We start from the raw sequence: 17,269 nt of genomic DNA on the forward strand, positions 1-17,269 counted from the left end.
AATTCTTACTTTTGTGGTCTTCTGCAAATTCTTCATATATTTTCCACCCGATACCAGTTAAACTTTGCAGTCTTTTGCATCAGTATGTACATTTTTCTGAACACTATCTTGTTCATAGTGGTTTTTCCACATTTGCCATCACATTGAGAATAAAATTATACCATCTGAATAAAAACTAAAATTCACTTTGGTTATGCCCCCAATAAAAGTGTAAAGCGGTTTTTTTTAAATTTCGTATCATTTAACTCATTGGCTGCCATTGACATCCAATGTATTTAAACAGTGATGTTTCAGCAAATGACTGCTGTCAAGACACCCAGTCAAGGGGATTTGAGAAAGGGTTAAACCCTAAACAGAGGGTTTAGATTTAACACCAAGGAGGCAAGTGGTGTAAGAAAGTGGTGCTGGTTGCTCTCATGCTTATTGAAATGAGTCAGTGAAGTGCAGCCTCAGAAAAATGTTCTCACCCTTGGCGACTTGAGTTCCACTGCTAAGTACCAAGGGCCAAGCTCACATTGAGGTGAAACTCTAATACCTTCAATAAAATTGCATTTAATTCACACCTTGTCCTGCAAGCCCGTGTTCACTTTTCACACATGGCCTTTGTTCCTCCCCCATGGTAACCCCCAGCCCACTTTCACAGATATGCATCAGTAGTTGAAAAGGATTCAACTTGTAGGAGCAATCTTTGATCTAGCATTCGTTCTTTAGGTCTTTGACCCCAATTGACACCTTGGGTTAACATTTGCAAAGACAATTTACTCCATCTACTGGTCAATGTGGTTAAAACAAGCACACAAGTTAGTTGAAATTAATTTAAAAAGGGCACTCATCTCAAACCATGTGCAGTGATATCTTTATTGTATCTTTATTTTCAATTTAGAGCTAAACCACCGAGTAACAACAGATAAAAAATGGACAGTCTTTTGAGAGGTGTAAAAAAGGACACAGAAGAAAACCATAACCGGATGTATATATGAAACACAGACCTTCAACGTGTTGAAACTTATACACTGAGTTTCGAAACGGTCGCCCTCTATATTGGTCCAGGATGGAAGTTGCATCGCAGCAGCTGGTCCATGCGTTTGATGAGAAGGAGTTTCTCTTGAGCAAAAGCATCTGGCTGTCTTGTTTCTCCACACCAGATGTGACTTGGCGAGAAAAATCTAAAGAAAGCAAAGGAGACATTCTATGAAATCGTACAGTTTATTGGGTGTTTATTACCTGCCAAATGATGCCCCATTTCGCACAAGATAAACAGTACCAAAATCATTGTTGATTCACTCCAACTGAAAGTAGTGTAAGTTAAAAGGGAGCTAAAATGATTTTTTTAATTAGAAAAGGTGATTTTGGCTGGTTATTTATAATTGATTGTAAACTTTATTTCAAGTAGGTTTTTTTTGCACATCATATTGTAGTTTGTAATCAAGGTAGTTGCTTTCATTTGCCTAGTTTTTAAACTGCTGTTTACAGCAAGTCCAACATTGCAAAAAATATTCCACTTGCCTTACCTGATAAATAAATGCATTCGTTTCGATATGTCCAATATTTTCTGAAGTAGCCAAACAACATTTGACACAATCCTTACTGCAAAGAAAGCTTCATAAACCTTCAGGCCTTATTACCAACGCCCACATTGTATAGGCAGCTTGTATAATGCGGAAATCACTCAAGCCATTAGGATTTTTTTTGTTACTAAAGCACTATTCCAACTGAACTAGTCTGCTAAAATCTCCACTTGATAGAGGAAGTGGCTTGGAATCAGTGGTTGCGAAGGCCCAGTGTGTTCCGGTAGATGAACACGATTTCCAGGCTAACGGACAGTGGTGGCCCGCCTCTCACCATTTCTTGTTCCGACACTTCAGCTCCTCTGCAGAATTCCTCAAGAAAATGTAGTTCTTCTTTTGGGAGTTGAAGTACTCGTGGCCCTGAAAAAATAATCAGACGGCTTCATTCATGGCCTCAAGGCACTTGTATTGGCCACATCGCAAAGCGTCGCAGTGTCCCGGAACCCACGCGTTGACAATTTTTCAATCAGGGTCAAGGCATCTTACCTTTGACCAGTCGTAGCTAGAGGCATATGCAAAAATGTTGCCATTGTGATTGAAGCAGCAGGCTGTAATGGGCTGGTCCAGCTGGTCCGACGTCTTCAACTTAGTGCGGGCGTCTTTGTCCCAAAAACTGAAGCGACCGTCTGAACCGACAGTCGCCAAAGTTCCGTGGACTGGATGGAAGGAGATAGCGTTGACCTGGTTGGGGAAGGAAAAAAAAAACATTGACCTTTGTTAGTGTACACAAACTATGGTACATGACAATTCAGGTTTAATAAACCAACATTGTAGACAAATTTCAATCAATGGAGACTAGCGGATAAAGAAAAGAAGTCTTGTAAAATAATGTCAAATATCGTCAACGTGTAAGTCTTACGGCGTAAATGTCCTGCGGCGTTGCTGTGTTGGTTCCATTCGACCTGTGGCACTTGAAGGTAAAGTTGTCTTTGGCTCTGATTAAAAAAACAAAAAGCAGCAACAACATTTAAGTCACTGGTTTGCACATCATGCATGGTAATATATATATATTTTTTTTAAAGGCTTGGTTTTGGTGCTTACGGGTTGATAGGGCTTATATAGTGGATGGCAACACGTCCCTCAATGCTTCCCAGGGCAAATCCAGTTGGCTTGTTCTGCTTGTCTTTGAATATGGCCACACAGCGTTGCTACAAGCCATAAAAGGGAAAGTCGCTTAAAGGTTTTGCTCAGGCATATCCCAGTCATTTCAGATTTGTTTTTCCAAATTGTTAAACATGATTCTTTTAGTCATGTATAAACATTTGAAAAACAAATCTGAAATGATTTTCCCCCTGCTCTGCAATAATGAAGAAAACCGTCATTAAAAAATCATTTCCAGAAAGTATTTCAATTTTCCTGTTAGATGAAATGTTTAAATGCCAGAACTGCTTTAGCCAATCAAATGCAAGCTTAGATGATCAGTCAATCCCTAAAAGTAAAAAGCATGCAGCCTTCTCTGCCCTTCTGCCAGCTAAGCCAAGATAAAAGCCCACGTCTATAAGCCTAGCTGCTAGCATTCTCTCCTAAAACCATCAAGGCATCAGTACACTGGGGAATTGTCTGTTCCTGTTGAACACTCATAGTAGAAGATGAATACATGTTCCCAAACAGAATAAAAGTACTGACCTGATGTTTAAGAGGAGATTCAAGTCTGCGAAATTCAGAGGGCTGGTTTTCCAATTGGTACACGATCAGTCCCCGCTCAGCTGTGGCCACCACTGCCATCGGATACACCTGCAGAGCCACATTAAAGAAAAATTAGACAAAACTCACTTGATACATTCGGGGCGAAGAGTTAATTCTTTGTTGAGTCAACATACGACATCTGCACAGTAACATCTTTCTGGCATTTGCAGGGACATCATAGGATTGGGAGAGCGGGTGTCCCAAAACTAAAAAAAAAACAGAACAAGGAGAGCATGTTGTTTATGAAATGATCCAAATGAACTGCTTCTGTGTCAAAGTGCAGTGGGGGATAAAAACCTTCAGTGTTTTGTCCCAGCTTCCTGTCATGACACAGCTGTAGTTAGGAGCTTTTATCCAGTGAATCGACTTGATCGGACCTTCATGCTGTCAAGAGAAATTGAGGTGTCTTTGATTATTACGATTTATCCATGTGGCTGGGTGTACATTGCAGGAAGAAGAACTAATTCAGATTCTATTCCTACAATATATCACGCCAGAAGCGTTTCCACTTCAACGTAAAAGTGTATCAACCAATATTACTTGTGCAATCTGCATTGCTTGATTACTATTGAGATCCCACATCTTGGCTGTCTTGTCACAGGATGCCGTGAACACTTTACTCCCATCCTGGATAAAAAAAAGCAAACATGCTGAAGATAATTCAGCTCCTTTGCAAGAAAACGTCCTTTACGCAAACACTTACATCGCTCCAGCATGTATCAAGCACAGGACCTGTGTGCATTTGTTGAGCTTTGGGGACAGTTTGTCCATTGTCCTGTACCTCCCAACAGCGGACCTAATCACAAATTATGGAAAAAAATATTAAGAAATGAACGGCTTGCCTCAAACCAAACACTTGCAATGACTCACGTCGTTAGCCCAGGATCCTCCAATGAGAAAATTCCCCGGCATGGTGGGGGGGCTGAAAGCCAGGCAACTGATGCTGTCATCAGGTGGGGAAGACACTTCGATATCCTCAGATGCAAAATAAAACAACAGTTTTACTAAATTGTCAAATAAATGTGGAGCCATACGAACATGGACTGGAAAAACAAGTCATTATGTCAGTAATGTTATTCACCTTCATGGGATTATGCGTGTCAGTCGTGGCGCTTCCAAAAACGCCAGTTCCCGTCGTCCCAAAACCGGAATTTGTGCCAAATAAACTCATTGTGCATTACCGTAATTCTTGCCCTATACCTGAATAAAACAAAAATAATATACAGTCACCCTCTGGACAATTACAATGCTTGTCATAATCTGGATCGCACAATTTAGACAGATGCTTAAAAATGACCCTTTTGGGCATATTCTATCATTTAAAAAAGTTGATTAGCCACGAAATAATTATAACTAATATAACATTAGTATGTGACAGAGTATACCATAGATTTCGCTGAAACCAGACCACCATTTTAGCAGTAAGCGCAACAAAGACAACGAAAAAAAATCAACTACGGAGATGGATTTATGCCTCTGTTCATTAGATTCATCTTTAATGATTGGTTGTTGGTGCGATCCCAATGAGAAGTTTTCCAAATATAAAGCTAGCAAATGTTAGCTAGTTGCGTGGTGGAAATCGTCTCTTCAAACCGGCAAATGTCTCGTGATCAACAGCGGTAAAACACAATTTCAATAATACGCCTTGCTGTTTATCCCCGAATAAACATACCTTGAAATCGTTAAACCCTCATTTAAATCTTGATGATGGCCGAATATCGGAATTATTCAGAGCAACAAAAAATGTGGCGCTTGTTTTGCTCCGTGTCGCAGTGTGATGACGTAAACGCTCCGGGACGATGTTGCACTTTGTGGATGTGACGCCTTGGGGGCAGTGTAAAACAAAAACACTGCAACAGATTTACATTAGTATAATGGTTATACAAAGATATAAGGATACAAATAAACAATTTTTCATTCATTACATTTTTCTCAGAGAAACAAGTTTGTTCTTCCATTTGGCTTTAGAAAAATATTTGTAGTTTTAGTTTACAGTATTGCAGAACTGCAAAATATCATAACATAAAGTTTACTTAGCTCATAAAATGTTTTGTAAATTTTAGAAATGTGTCACTATTACGAAATGGCAGAACTGAATTCACCAAAAACTATAAGAACATTTCCTATTGTAGGGTGATGAAACCATCATATAATTTACTCTTGTTATTCCACATTCTTCAGATCTTTTGGCTGCTCAAAACTTGTGATCAAGGAAAATCCAATAAAGGTTGCATCTGGACACACGTATGTGCACACTGTTGCTAGGTAGATGGCACAATCCTTTGTAACCCTGAGCACAATTTAAAAAAAGGCATAGCTTGGATGTCCCTCCTGTTTCCCTGGCAATGCTGGGACGGGGCCTGATTATGAGACATGTTCCCCCCACTATAAGATACAGAATCGTCTATTTAAACAATATATGAAATACAGACTTGACATGTCTTATACATTTGTATACCTGCTGCATCTGGTTGGCCATGGCCGAATGTTTTCATTGTTTGAGCATAGCTAAGTAATAAAATAATTAAAAAAGATAGAAGACTTTTTTCCAAACAGTATGCCAATTAGTCACACATTGCTCACTACACATTGCTCACTACAAATGCAACCCCAGAGATAAAAACTGTTAACCTTTATAAGTTACTGATGTCAGTCATGAAAACTACTAAACGTAACCTTATAGTTTTACTTGGCGTGTAACACATTCCTTCAATATTGTGTAAATGCTGTATAAAACAGATGTGTGTAGTAATACTTTGACGTAAGTTCACGAGCAGTGTTTGATCAGCACATGTGTGAGTTGCACCTCAAAGTAGCACTCGTGTAATTTGCACTTTAAGAGTTGGATTTAACTTGAGTCTCTCATCACCCACACCTACAGCCATTACCTGCATATTATAGTAACAGTGAGGTGAGTGCTTTGCACATTGTTGCAACCATTCACTGGGGCCATTGGCAAGTCCCTTCAAGCCACTACACAGCAGTTGATCACTCCTCAGAGTAGACCCCCCCGAATGATTAGGGTGGAACCAACTTGATTGTTTCAGTTCAAAGAAGTCTCAGGTGATTACAGGGACCGGGAATGTTTTTTTTTTTGCCTCAAATTTTGGATGGTCATTTAGGGCTGGGATTCCTTGCACCTCCATGAGTTAAAAATATGTTTCAACTTATTCATCAGAATATTATGTTGTAATAAATATATTTCAACATTCAAGTAGTATTTTTGTTCTTCGAACGATGCTAGCAATTTATAGTGACTACTACAATTGTGGTGAATCTACTTTTGGCATAATTTTTGTTTGCTGCTGTGAAGTGATGTGATTTTAACCTTTCATGCATTGACAATATTTTTTCATCAAGTGTTTCCTTTTTTTTCATTTATATAGTACAAGGATATCAAACCTGTGGCCCAGGAGCCTGTTGCGGCCCACGGGGCAATATTTTTTTCTAGCGCATTTGACATCCAGTTGTAGTAATGTGGAGTGTTTTGTCGGCAAATATTTTGTGATGGGTTATAAAAATGAAAATAATTTTGGATGTAGTAATAATACAAAAAATAGAAAAAATAATTAATTTAATCAGGGGATAACAAAAGAACATTCAGTTGCCACTGACTGCAATAGACGTCCAATCTGGGAGTGAAATTTAACTATAATCCCCTGTCTCAGGTTTGGGTAACAATTTTGAAACAACTGTCAAGACTCTTAACATGCAGGAAAGATCTTGTCTTTTTCACTGTAGCTAATCCCACCCTGACGCCCCCCCCCTCCACTCCTCCCTTTCTGGAGGGGCTCTAAAGGCGCTCCCAAATTGCCATGAGACACGACAGCAACACTCAGGAGCGCACGGCAGATTTGTGCGCTCACCTAACATTTAGGAGCTCCTTAAACCCCTTAAACTCCCACGGGAATTATTTCCGATTGATCGATTACCTGGCGAACGTTTCTAGAAGTCCTCAAAAATGGCTTCAACGGTGGCACTCATTCTTCTTCTGACTTGGAGTTGTGGCGTCTTGTCCACTCAGATGTCCTTCTCCAACTTCTCCGTGGAAAACGAGGTGCGCTCCAGCTTCATTCACCGCCGACTGAGGGGCCAGGAGCGCAGGGACATGCAACGGGAGATCTTGTCCGTCTTGGGGCTGACTCAACGGCCGCGACCCACGCAGGTCCACGCGAGGCTCGACGCTGCCCCGATGTTCATGCTGGACCTCTACAATACTGCCTCGACGGACGCCCCCCAGATGAGATATTCCAGCTACAACCCCCATTTGGACCCCGACGCTTCCAATTTGGTGACCTTGCAGGACAATCGCTTTCTGGATGATGCTGATATGGTGATGAGTTTTGTCAGTTTCGGTAAGTTTCTTATGCTGTCCATCATTCAAAATGCTTGAAAATATTATTTAGTGGAGACTTACCGATTTACCCCATAATTCAAACCAAAACATCAATATTAACACCTGCTTAGTCCACTTGTTGAATATGTAGAATATGTAAAAAATGATAATACTGGGAAACACAGTTTTTGTACAATTATGATTTAGACATTGCGGCCCGATGGGGCGAGTGGTTAGCGCATCAGCCTCACAGCTCTGGGGTCCTGCGTTCAAATCCAGGTCGGTCCATATGTGTGGAGTTTGCATGTTCTCCCCGGGCCTGCGTGGGTTTCCTCCGGGTACTCTGTTTCCTCCCACATTCCAAAGAATAGGATGATTGGACACTCTAAATTGCCCCTAGGTATGGGTGTGAGTGTGCATGGTTGTCCGTCTCCTTGTGCCCTGCGATTGGCTGGTCATCGATTCAGGGTGTCCCCCGCCTCTGGCCCAGTTAGCTGGGTTAGGCTCCAGCACCCCCGCGACCCTAATGAGGATAAAGCGGTTCAGAAAATGAGACGAGAGGAGATAATTTAGATAGCTGTTATATGATGATACAGACATGGCTGCAATGTTTATCTAGTATTATGAGTTTGCAAATAATATGTGGAACAGAAAATGAATATATATATATATTATACTCAGAGTGAAGGTGTGTTTTTTATTTCTTTGTTTAATCCAGAATGGCATTATTATTTTTTTTTTACATCTACAAATTTGCTTTGCTTCCAACAAAGACTTTTATAATTGAAGTGAATAAACAGCTTGATGCCAGTATGGATGTCATGTTTCATCCTGCAGAAATGCTGCTCAGGGCCTAGTGCAAGGTCAAAGGCCACGCGAGTAGAGATGAAGTTTACCTAAAAGACTTTTTATATTCTTAGTCCATTGAGTTTGGATTTATACAAACTATTAAAGAGTCATCTGAGATGAATAAAACAGAAAGATCAGAACAACTGTTCTGAAGACAGGCTTCTTAGATGTCTTTTTCCTTCTTAAGCCCACCATTGACTCCCATGTTGATAAATTTTCTACATTTCTTTTAAACTTGAGCTCATTGAGATGGAAAAGCATGGTGGTCCCCAGATGATGGCTTGAAGACTTAAATGGATTATGGTATTTCCCCCTGTAAAGATCAGAGCCTCTAACAGATAAAGGTATATCCTGCAGGTGTTCTGTGCTCAAGTGCGTGTTAGTTTTGTGAGTCACAGAGAGATTTCCAATGCATTCAACAGTAACATCGACTATTTATTCTAAAATGCAGTCTTTGTAGGCAAAAATGTTTGTATAATTGCAGCAGACTGAATCTTTCTAGACTAACAGAAATCTAAACAGACTCTCCTCTAAATTATAATTTGATTCACGTACTCCAAAACAAGTACTTTTAGGGCTTTATCCTTACAGTAGTTTTACACTCACCCACTCCCCAACATACTGATTGTCAAACTTCATGATTCCATCCTGTTCAAATCCCAAACATACAGCCCGCAGCATATTTAGGCCGACGTGGAACATTTGTTTTGACGAGGTCCTCTAGGTAACGGCGATAATCTGTAAGAAAACAGTTTAGAGTTTGTGCAATGGTGTCAAACATGTCAACACGCGTAGACTTTAAACGGTGCGAATGCGGCTGAAGTGTTCTCTTGAGTAATAAAACACATGAAAAGGCTGAGCTTCAACTGATACGTTTGATTTTTTTTTCAAATGTTTTTACCAATAATTCCCTAGTCATTTCTTTCTAATTCTCATCACTCCAAAGAGACTGTTAACCACCCATGTTGTTGCTTTTCTTTTAATGTCACATATAAAATGACAAACGTTTAATGGCAGCTCCACGTCTGTGTGGCCCCGCAGTGTCAGGGGCAAAGTAAAGTGTCGAAATCCCTCCCAGGGGGAAGTTTGCATATCTGAGGTCTGATCTTAGCAGCTAATGGTCCCTAACGTAAACACGCCGAGTCCTTACAAGCAATTATTTCTTTCATAAAAATACCCCCTGTTCCCTTCCCACATTTAATTGCGGTCACCCAAATGACTAGCAGGGTTCAAAATGCACAGCTCTTGGGAGCGAGTGGGTTGTGTGTGTTTTTGTGGCATTTGAAATGTTTTGAAAAGGCTGCGTCAGTGTGTGTGAGTGTGGAATTAAAATTGTAGCGGGAGAGGCTTTTGTGTTATGATGTTACAATGACGTCATGGTGTTGTTTCAAGCTGTTGATTGCCGGACTGGTCCGTTTTGGCCTCTGTTCAGCCATCTTTCCAAGGACAAACACATTGACTAACGCTGGAAAAACATTGGGAAGGGTCAGGAAGCTTTGGGGTCTTTTCTGACCGCTATTCTTTTGGAAAGTCTGACAAGGTTTCATATAGACGAGAGGAAAAGCCACAATGCTACTGCCGCTTGACGCCTTTCCTCAACAATCAGGGACATTCCAGATTTGAAGGACGTTTTGGCCTTCAAAATTCTTGCAAACAAGCCTTCAGGTCTCTGATTTTCGGATACAGATGTAATAAACAACTTGATTAGTTCAGTTTACATTTATTTATTCAAATATTTATAAGATATTTCTAATGTTTGAGCTAACCATAATAATTATATTAACAGGACTGCATGTAACAGGTTTACAAATTTGTAATGTTGGCTTATTTTTAGGAGGAGAAATGAGCTTTTAGATAACTGTTACTGCTGATTAAGAGTACAAATGTACCTACTAAATAGGTATTATTCTGATCATGTGCATAACAGGGCTGCACCAGGCAGAGTGAGACCTTCAATAATAATAACTATTTTAAAAATATGTAGGAATAAATACATAGCAAAGGCATACATTTACTCTAACCAATTTGGAATACAGATGATTACAAGTCAAGTTATCACGTGATCCACTTCATTCTTCTTTTGCCATGATAAAATGATGACGTATTTGCATGCAAGTTGTCGGACACACGTGAATAATAACTCTAATTTCATACATTGTGGTCCTGAAAAAAAAGGCAGTGGCTCCTTAGCCGGTAACCGGTCAAATTGTCCCAGGGGCTATTTAGCCGGTAACCTATTATTTAACATTGAGTGAATAGAGAATTTTCTAAACCATTCAACCAATCTTATTGAAATTTGATGTGTTATTGCCAATTGATAGATTTTAACATTAGGTGAATAGGGATTTAATGACTATTATTTAGGTGGTGGCTCCGTAGCCGTAGTTTCTTACTATTTACCTCACACAGAATTCTTACCGGCTAAATAAAAATATGGGGCCATATAGGCTATTTGACCGGTTGCCGGCTAAATAGCCCCTGGGACTATTTGACCGGTTACCGGCTAAGGAGCCACTGCCCAAATTTTTTTTCCCACTTCCCACAGAGGTGACAGAACTGAAAAAAATACTACGCCCGAATTGAGAAATTCAATTTAGTCATTGCAGAGCGGGGCAAAAAATACCCTCCAATTCTGGAATGACCCACATGGCAAAGGGATCAGGGAGGTGTGGGTGGTACACAATCTGGCAGCGACATGAATTGTGTGGATTTCTATACTTCATAATGTGTTTGTAAAAGCACTCTGGCAGTCGTGGTTTTCCGGGCAGTGCCTTAATGGGCCTTTTCTTGTGGTCGACACATGTGGAAGCCAAATTGGGTGCCGGGTGTGTTTTTATCTTTCGTTTTGGCATGCATGGCAGACTTAAGTGATGCTTAGATCAAACCTGTCGCTAACTGAGGAAAGAATTTTTCTATTCCTGCTGCTGCGTTTCCGAGATGTGGCGAGAGGCGACACACATCAGAGAATTGTTGGAGTCTCTAACGCTTTTGACAGATCTTGACATTCCTGACTGCTTTAACGTCTTACGGTGGCTTGACTTTTTCCTCACCAGGGAGAAACTTTCTCTTTGAGAGTTTTAGCTTTAGTGCTTGGCAGCTGTTTTAAAATAATAAACCGTTCATCATGGTTGTTATTGTAATGGAGTGGATTTTAAATTGGGGATGAAAGCCTCAATCAAACGTTGATTTCCAACTTCTGTCAGAAGTCAAACCCTCATGTATAAATAAAGAATTTCCTCATGTCTATCTGTTTTTTCCTAACAGTTGATCAGGATCAAGAACTTCTGTACCAGAAGCACCAAAAGGAATTCAGATTTGATCTTTCCCGTATTCCAGAGGGAGAAGCAGTCACAGCGGCAGAGCTGAGGATTTTTAAAGATTTTGTCCAGGAACGCTACGAGAATGAAACGTTTCGAATCAGCGTCTACCAGATCTTACAGGAAGCTTCAGACAGGTGAGCATGTTTTTTTCATCTCATATTTCAGATCAGTTTTTACTGCACATTTGAGACAGGCAAAAAATGACCCGGTGGGCTTTTGTGTAGGATTTGCTTGTTTAGGGATAGGGAATTAAACATTTTTCCATTCCTGTGAGAAATTGCCTTCACCACACCCGATGATTTAAGGCTTAATATTAGCCATTTTGTCCTGAGGTCATCTTGCAAATTTCTCCCTGTATATATTTACAATATTTCCCTTGATTTAACCACCTAGCAGATTCCTCTAAATTATTTTTTAGTTTAAAGTAAATTGTAGGATTTTTTTTGTTTACTTTTAGGGGACTATCTTGAAGTGAATCTCTGACTATAAGTTTTTGTAATAGTTCTAATTAATTAACCATTTTCTGTCAATCCAAATTACCCTGTTATTCTTTTCTCATGGGAATTTTTAAACTATAGTTAGAGAAAAGTCTGGTATTGTGATTTTATCAGACAACTATTGCAAATTCCACATGGTGAAAACTGTTTTATCTCAATGCGTACGGGACAATAGAACACAGAATGGGGATCGGGGCCCATCATCCGGGACAGTAGGGTTCACGGCACTGATGGGGGCAAGATCATTATCATTTGCAGGCCCTGACAAAAAGGGTAGTACTCAGCACAGACAAGCAGGCATCGGGACAAAAGACAGACATCTACCTTGAGGGTCTAAAAATCAATCTGTAAACAAAGCTATTGTCTGTGAAATTCACCCCAAAGACCACATATAGGTTGTTGGAGCAAGACCACACACATACAAGTAAGCAATATAATCCTCAAACAGTGTCTAAGAAGGTTGTGACCAAAACCATGCTATTGAGCCCGAGTTCTAGTAACCAGTAATATTTGCTTTACTCTAGTACAGGGGTGTCAGACTCGGGTTGGTTCGCGGGCCGCTTTAACGTCAACTTGATTTCACGTGGGCCGGACCATTTTAGATATAATATTTAGATTTTTTTTAATGAATGGATTAAAAGAACTGGATTAAAAGCCCAGAATCTTCAGGTTTTTTATAGATCTAAAACAATGTTTATTCTAGCATATTTTATATATTTTTAGATTTTACAAAAGGATTTTTGAACTAAAAACACAGAAAAATGGATTAAAAATTTACAATGATTGATTTAAAAGGGGGAAAATCAGGAAATTTAATATACATCTATACTCTTCATTTTAATTTGATCCTAAAACAGAAAGTCGGCACTCATGATTTACTTTTCTGGGCCACACAAAATTATGCGGTGGGCCAGATTTGGCCCCCGAGCCGCCACTTTGACACATGTGCTCTAGTATAAGTGAAATAAATATTTCCCCTTGACCTCAAGTTTTCTATTAACTACTAATGGGATTCCTTTTTATTTTGTGGATAAAGCCCTTCTGAATATATTCATTCATTCATTCATTTTGGGAACCCCTTGTCCTCTTTTTGAATACATTTTCCTTAATATTTTGAGAAGTTTCAGTATATCATCCATATAATTATCTTTTCTCAGCGAAGTGGAGTTGTTGCTTGTGGAACAGCGAGAGGTTTGGTCTGCAGAGGAGGGATGGCTCATCTTTGACTTGACCGCAACTAGTAATCTTTGGCTGGCTAACCCTGAGCACAACCTTGGGCTGCAAGTGGTCTTGGAAGACAACCATGGTCAGACAACAACATACATTGTTTACCTCATACTATAATATTGTTTTTCCACAGGGCAAAAAAATATATATATAAATGAGTTTTTGGAACTTGGCATGTCTGACCAAGACGATACAAAATCCGGCACATCTCATTGGTTGAGGTTATGTTTTCTGGCAATTTTATAATGCTCTACCTGTTGATGACTCTATTTCGGGACAGGATATGAAAGAACTCCCCGACTGGTCGGGCTGTTAACAGGGAGCGAAGCTAAAGAAAAACAACCCTTTCTTGTCGCCTTCTTCAAATCCAACGAGGTCCGCTTTCGCAACACCCGCTCCGCGCATGGTCACCGTGGGCGCCATTCCAACCGTTCAAAACCACAGAGGACTGTCCAAGATGCACTAAAGGCAGCCGAGGCCGCAACAGGTGTCCATTTAAAGCTTTGGTTAAAAAAAACAATTGACATCAAAGCTAATGCATTAAAAAGTGTTTATAATTATCAATAATTTTACATTTTAGATCTCGGCATATCTAAAGGTGGATGTAAGAAACACGAACTGTACGTCAGTTTCAGAGATTTGGGATGGCAGGTAAGGTTTACATTGTTCGTGTGAAATAGTACCATATATATATATATTTTTTTTAATACAATTTTAGTTTGGTTAGCCCTTTGTCTTAGATATGTTGAAAGATGGCATTTCACAAGTTCTGGAATGCCATTTCACACTGGTAGATATGAGGAAGGAATATATATTACTTATTTTAATGTGTGGTATAGTGTTGTTTATGGGTTATGAAGTTGAAAAAATACAGATGAGCTGAGATTAAATATAACAAGCACACTACCAAGAGCATGTTAAACATTTTGCCATGGTATATGAAAACAAACTAATGAGTATCAAATAATCAAATGAGGAAAAAAACACTAAATAAAGCCAAAAATGGACTGCTTGGTCCATTTTTGGCTTTATTTTACTGAGGGGTTCAACATTTCTACATGATATCGATAAAATGAAAAATAATTGATAATATATTGATAATGATAGTATTACTTCTACACTTAATATGCACTACACATTTTATGTAAATCTCTCTAGCCTGCTCTTTAAAAAAAATCTGTTATTGTAATTGAACATATTATTCCAAAATGAAATGTCTGTTATAAAATGCGATTTTGAAAAACACATTTCCCCATCAAAAATATGACATGCATATTTTTCTTCTTCACGATATATTTATTTAACTGGTGCGACTCATACCGTAGTCCGAAAAATACATTAATACTCTCCATTCTTATATTTGTCAATGTTTTTTATAAATGAAATGGATTATCCATGATATAATCTCCTTTTAAAATCCTTCAGGACTGGATCATTGCACCAGAGGGCTACGCCGCGTACTACTGCGAGGGGGAGTGCGCCTTCCCACTTAACTCCTACATGAATGCCACAAACCACGCCATTGTGCAAACTCTGGTAGGTCTCGGACACACACGTCATGCTGTGTGACAAAGTGTGTAAGCTGATTTATGAGTCTTCTAAACACAGGTGCACTTTATCAACCCGGGAACCGTGCCTAAGCCTTGCTGCGCTCCCACGCAACTCCACGGAATCTCTGTGCTCTACTTTGATGACAGCTCCAACGTCATCCTAAAGAAGTACCGCAACATGGTGGTCAGAGCCTGTGGCTGTCACTGACCACGGATTATCCATTATAAAGTAGGGAATCATTCCTGAGGGATGTTAAAAAAATCTAAAATAAAAAAAAGAGGAAGCGGTGCAACCACAGACAAGATATTGTTTACTGCCTGTTACAGAGAAGGCTTTTAAGACTATTTATGACCAGCAGCCGAGCAATTGGAACCACTGGTCATACTGCTTTTTTCCCCTCTGGATCACGGCAACTCGGAAATATGCACTGACATCAATCCGAGTAGAGATACTTGAAGTGGTTTGTTCAAACAACAGTTTTTGCTGTCAGAATTAGATTTTGGACTGGTACTGTATTTCATTTGGGACTTGTTAGCCAAGAGAGAATCCATTTCAATTTGCTGGAATGGTCATTTCGAAATGAACTTTTAACTGCTGACTGCTCTTGTGAGCAACATTTTTTATGAAGTGGATTATTTGCATTAAAAAAATGACAGACTGTTTAACAAGTGTAATTGTTTGACAACGGTTCTACTGACAAAAGGCAAAAAAAATCGAGTTACTCAGTGCATATTTACATCAGATTGAAAGAGTGTCAGTTAATTGTTGCTAATGGATTGTCATATTAGGTTTTGTACTTTCACCATTTCTGCTGGTGTGTTTATGTTTTTGGTCTGTTGTACCAATCAGAAGTCCAACTAGAGATATCATTATTAAAATGTACACTGATAGACATTTTATTATGTGATGAAATTACAAATACAAATACAGCTTGCTTCATTATAGTCAGAGGTGAACTGGAGCTTATCCCAGTAAAGAATACTGTGATGAACTGGAACAGATTAGAGCTGTGGCCATTTTTGTTGTTGTCTTGAGCAAAAATTCCCATGATGAGAAGCTGGGGGTTGTGTTTGAAATTTGAAGTAGACATAGTGTCTTGTGATTTCATTATTTTGCCTGGATTTGAATTTCAACAATATTAAGTCTGCCTGGTGGTCTCTTGTAATCAGGAACAATACAAGACTAGATAACATCATATTCTTATTGTGTGTTCTCATGTCATGCTTTTATCTCACTGAGGTCTGCAAATGTGATAAGCTTCACTGAACAATGGTGTTACAATAAAGGAAGGAAAGTTAAGCAACACAAACGTCTGACAGGGGATGCTTCACATTACTCATACTGTACTTGACCTTTAAAAGTGTGCACATTTGAAAAAGTGCCTCTGAAGTTAAGATCCAGTTTCAAAATATTCCTTAAACAACTGAGGTCAACCCAATTCCAGTAAACCCACCGAGGGGAAATACAGCTTTTAAAGGTATACACCAGGGGGTGATAATGTTCCTTTTTTCTTTCTTCTTTTCAAAATATGTTATTGAATCAAATGGCAAATGGTTTACTTAGCAGGTCACAATATTGACATTAAATATACAAATGTGGGTGAGACATGGAATTTTCTGTTTATCGTAAATGGGGTTTATATCATAAGAAGATAACATGGAATGGTTAATAGCATATTTTTTAAAAACAGGAAACACGAGAAATGACTATACATACCAGCTATTTTATTACTGTTGTTATCCTCATATTTGTCCAAATAAATCAGGGGTGGCCAACTCTGGTCCTCGAGAGCTGCTATCTGGTCTGTTTTCCATATCTCCCTCGATCCAACAAACCTGAATCAAATAATCAGGATCGGTATAAAGCTTCTGGACAGCTTGCTGATGAGTTGATCATTTGATTCAGGTGTGGTAGGGGATGGAAATATGGAAAACAGACCCGATAGGGGTTTTCGAGGACCGGAGTTGGCCACCCCTGAAATAAATGTACTTTTAGTTGTACGAGCCATTTAAACTGATCAAGAAACTGAAGAAACCAGTGTTTTATGTCTTCCATGACTGTATTTAAATATTCATGAACCCATAGCCTTTAAAAAAAAAATATGAGCATATTATTTTATGAACTGTGGTCAAAGTTATTATATGATCCAAAACTCTCAGGGGAAAAATAGCAAGTGTCATCTGCAACAGACTCTTTTTTTTTTTTAGGAATGAAAATATTTACTAATTTCCTTTT

At 39.2% G+C, this 17,269-nt stretch overlaps 2 protein-coding genes across 3 annotated transcripts; one reads left to right on the forward strand and one right to left on the reverse strand.

The window, feature by feature from the left end:
- Positions 1-839: 839 nt before the first annotated feature.
- Positions 840-5,072, reverse strand: rae1 (ribonucleic acid export 1). Of its 2 annotated transcripts, XM_077602876.1 has the most exons (13): positions 4,927-5,072; positions 4,336-4,454; positions 4,125-4,229; positions 3,958-4,050; positions 3,795-3,881; positions 3,552-3,638; positions 3,389-3,460; positions 3,195-3,302; positions 2,610-2,716; positions 2,428-2,503; positions 2,055-2,249; positions 1,843-1,928; positions 840-1,166 (listed from the first exon to the last, which is right to left on the reverse strand). In XM_077602876.1, coding segments are annotated over exons 2-13 (1,107 nt in total). In that variant the 5' UTR covers positions 4,426-4,454; positions 4,927-5,072; the 3' UTR covers positions 840-1,165. The 2 variants fall into 2 exon arrangements, with proteins under 2 accessions (XP_077459002.1, XP_077459001.1); XM_077602875.1 differs by lacking the exon at positions 840-1,166 and having other exon boundaries at positions 1,839-1,928.
- A 2,012-nt stretch (positions 5,073-7,084) lies between these two features.
- On the forward strand, positions 7,085-16,472 carry LOC144076145 (bone morphogenetic protein 7-like). Its single transcript, XM_077603777.1, has 7 exons — positions 7,085-7,609; positions 11,704-11,893; positions 13,414-13,562; positions 13,764-13,970; positions 14,064-14,134; positions 14,909-15,019; positions 15,092-16,472. Exons 1-7 carry the CDS (start codon positions 7,216-7,218, stop codon positions 15,239-15,241), a joined length of 1,272 nt encoding a protein of 423 aa, XP_077459903.1. The 5' UTR covers positions 7,085-7,215; the 3' UTR covers positions 15,242-16,472.
- Positions 16,473-17,269: the final 797 nt, after the last annotated feature.

The sequence above is a fragment of the Stigmatopora argus genome, chromosome 6 (assembly GCF_051989625.1).
Source record: "Stigmatopora argus isolate UIUO_Sarg chromosome 6, RoL_Sarg_1.0, whole genome shotgun sequence".
In the NCBI taxonomy this organism is placed as follows: Eukaryota; Metazoa; Chordata; class Actinopteri; order Syngnathiformes; family Syngnathidae; genus Stigmatopora; species Stigmatopora argus.

Bases quoted from the DNA above. Each gene is read 5' to 3' on its own strand.
- rae1 (XM_077602875.1), bottom strand. From the start codon at position 4,425: ATGAGTTTATTTGGCACAAATTCCGGTTTTGGGACGACGGGAACTGGC. The intron at 4,051-4,124 runs GTGAGTCATTGC...ATTTGTGATTAG, and splicing joins GAGGATCCTGGGCTAACGAC to GTCCGCTGTTGGGAGGTACA. The intron at 3,461-3,551 runs GTTTTTATCCCC...TTTTTTTTTTAG, and splicing joins GCTGGGACAAAACACTGAAG to TTTTGGGACACCCGCTCTCC.
- LOC144076145 (XM_077603777.1), top strand. From the start codon at position 7,216: ATGGCTTCAACGGTGGCACTCATTCTTCTTCTGACTTGGAGTTGTGGC. The intron at 7,610-11,703 runs GTAAGTTTCTTA...TTTTCCTAACAG, and splicing joins GATGAGTTTTGTCAGTTTCG to TTGATCAGGATCAAGAACTT. The intron at 15,020-15,091 runs GTAGGTCTCGGA...TTCTAAACACAG, and splicing joins ACGCCATTGTGCAAACTCTG to GTGCACTTTATCAACCCGGG.